Consider the following 2,644-nt stretch of genomic DNA (forward strand, 5'->3'; position numbering starts at 1 on the left):
TTTAGAAAAGAAGACTGGCCAATCATGGCCTTCTTTTCCAAAACCATGCAATTTCTTTCAAATATGCTACTCAGCTGGTCAAACCTTGACCAGCTGGTCAACCCTAGACAAATTCGTCCTCTAGAGAGGACGCTCAATGGGTTTGGGTCCTCTTCTAGAGATCCGGGTCCAAATCCAAAAATCGCCATAATACATGTTTCAAAACAATGCTTATTTAATGCAATTAAATACTAAATTAATTTCAACGAATCATTTAGCTCTCTATAACACCTCAATTAATATGGAATGCTCGATGCCTTTCAAGAAAATTGCCTTTCATTTGCAAGAATTAAGCGTATTACGATTCGGGTCCAATCGTGGATCAAAACTCATTATTCACATGCACTGACAAGGTTTCTACGTCGTATGAGTCCCAAATTTAGAGACAAACTATAAAAATATATTATAAATTTACCCTTAAAGTTTCAAAGATTAATTAGTCCAGAATTAGGCTCTTCTTATTTACACAGTGTATTTACGCGATTTTCGGGTCGCGCGTGCAAAGCCAAAACACAAAGCATCAAATTACATTAAATTGCGTGCTAACACCCAAGCACATACATGTCAATATTAAGTGAGCAATAAATTCCTCAGAAAATTCACAGATGTTACATTCTACCCTCCTTAAAAAGGATTTAGTCCTCGAAATCACCAAAATGACAAGCAACAACAAAATGTTCAGATCTCGTCTGACAACGCCTAATTGGCCACAACTAAGTCTCTCGCAGACTTCTTCGAGCAAAACTTGGCAACATGCCCGGGTTGTCCACACTTGAAACACTTGCCATCGAAACAAGGACTAGTTTCAAGACCATGATCTTCGTCACATTGGCGACACTTCCGCTGGACATTCGATCGCCGGGATCGCTTTTGCTGCACTTTCTGACACTTCTGCTCTCTAGTAGGTGGCGAAGACTCCACCCTACTAGGTTTCTTCTCGTTCACGAACGCAAAAAATTGATCCTGATGCTTCGCTTGGTCTTCATCCAGCAACGTAGATACTTTGATAGCTTCTTCGAGCGACTTAGGACTGCTAGTGAACACTTTACTTCTCAAAGTTGGCCTCAAACCACGAGCGAACTTCATTGCTCGATCATGCTTCGCAACGTAAACGTTCGGACAATATCGTTCCAAACAACGAAACTTCATAACATAATCCGACAGAGTCATCGTTCCTTGTTGCAAGTCCAAAAATTCTTGCATCTTCTTACTGCGCTCATGCTTCGGAAAATAAACAGAGTTAAAAACTTCAACGAATTCTTGCCACGTAACATTCGCGTCTTTGAATCTGACCGAAGAGACAGTGTCCCACCACTTCTCAGCGTGGTCTTTCAAACGATAAGTACCAAAACTCACTTTCTTCTCCTCTGGGACATCCAAAACACGGAAAATACGCTGTATCTCACGCAGCCACGACTCAGTGACTTCAGGGTCTGTCTTACCCATAAAAGCAGGAGGATCTAACTCCATGAATCGCTTATACGTAACCACACTACTGTTCTGCACACCTTGGGCTACATGCTGAAGGTTCGCACCCAACTGTTGTATCACAACCATCTCTTGTTGCACAACCTCTGCAAGGTTGTTCACCACGCCCATAACGTCGTTGCATCTAGTCTTCTAAGTCATCTATTATGACAAAAAAGACGAAGTAAGTAAATCAGTAGGTCTTAAAAATCTTGCTCGCTAACCGACATTCACAACAATTATACAAACATCATAAGCATACACACACCATTCAGACAAAGGTCGCATCACAATTTAATCATGCAGCAACAACATGACAAATAAGCGTGTTCCACGAACGACGCAAGCAACACTAAACAAGGTCGCTATCGCTAGAAAATCACTATTCTAGATGACAAACGTTAGAGAAATCACCACTCTAACACAACAAAACCCAAGAGTCATCATTATTAATATCATCGGTAAGGAAGCGCCACCCTAGCGGCATCGTTAGATAATCGCCACTCTAATGGCATCATCAAGGAACCTCCACTCTGATGGTATCGTTAGCGAATCGCCATGCTAACGGCATTGTCAGAGAATCATCATGCTGACGGCCTTGCTGGAGAATCGCCATCCAGCAACCTCATTAGGAACTCGCCATCCTAATGGCATCGTTAGCGAATCGTCATGATAACGGCATCGTCAGAGAATCGCCACGCTGACGGCCTTGCTGGAGAATCGCCATCCCAGCAACCTCATTAGGAGCTCGCCATCCTAATGGCATCGCTAGAGAATTGTCATGGTAACGACATTGTCAGAGAATCCCTACGCTGATGACCTTGCTGGAGAATCGCCATCCCAGCAACCTCATTAGGAACTCGCCATCCTAATGGCATCGTAAGCGAATCGCCATGCCAACGGCATCGCTGGAGAGCTACTCCATCCAGCGGCATAGTTGGCACTATCAGGAATCACCTCCTGAGCCGACACACCACCATCCTCCAGACAGTGGTAGGAGAAACAAAATTCTCGCAACGCTCTCTCACGCGCAACAACACCCAGATGATCGGTGTTAACTATCCCCATAACACGACCCTCTCAGGAGTCAAATGCCCTTACCGGCAACACAACCGCGACATGCTAAGCGCGTAACAAC

The 2,644-nt window shown here is 43.9% G+C and overlaps 1 protein-coding gene across 1 annotated transcript; it reads right to left on the reverse strand.

Moving 5' to 3' along the window:
• Positions 1–738: 738 nt before the first annotated feature.
• LOC149826587 (uncharacterized) lies at positions 739–1,638 on the reverse strand. The gene is made up of 3 exons (XM_090018342.1): positions 1,548–1,638; positions 1,396–1,472; positions 739–1,260 (listed from the first exon to the last, which is right to left on the reverse strand). Exons 1-3 carry the CDS (start codon positions 1,636–1,638, stop codon positions 739–741), a joined length of 690 nt encoding a protein of 229 aa, XP_089874468.1.
• Positions 1,639–2,644: the final 1,006 nt, after the last annotated feature.

This window comes from Nuphar pumila, chromosome 10 (genome assembly GCF_984573655.1).
Source record: "Nuphar pumila chromosome 10, dmNupPumi1.hap1.1, whole genome shotgun sequence".
Classification (NCBI taxonomy): domain Eukaryota; kingdom Viridiplantae; phylum Streptophyta; class Magnoliopsida; order Nymphaeales; family Nymphaeaceae; genus Nuphar; species Nuphar pumila.

Bases quoted from the DNA above. Each gene is read 5' to 3' on its own strand.
- LOC149826587 (XM_090018342.1), bottom strand. From the start codon at position 1,638: ATGGGCGTGGTGAACAACCTTGCAGAGGTTGTGCAACAAGAGATGGTT. The intron at 1,473-1,547 runs GTGTGCAGAACA...TGGGTAAGACAG, and splicing joins CCTTCAGCATGTAGCCCAAG to ACCCTGAAGTCACTGAGTCG. The intron at 1,261-1,395 runs GTGAGTTTTGGT...TATTTTCCGAAG, and splicing joins ATGTCCCAGAGGAGAAGAAA to CATGAGCGCAGTAAGAAGAT.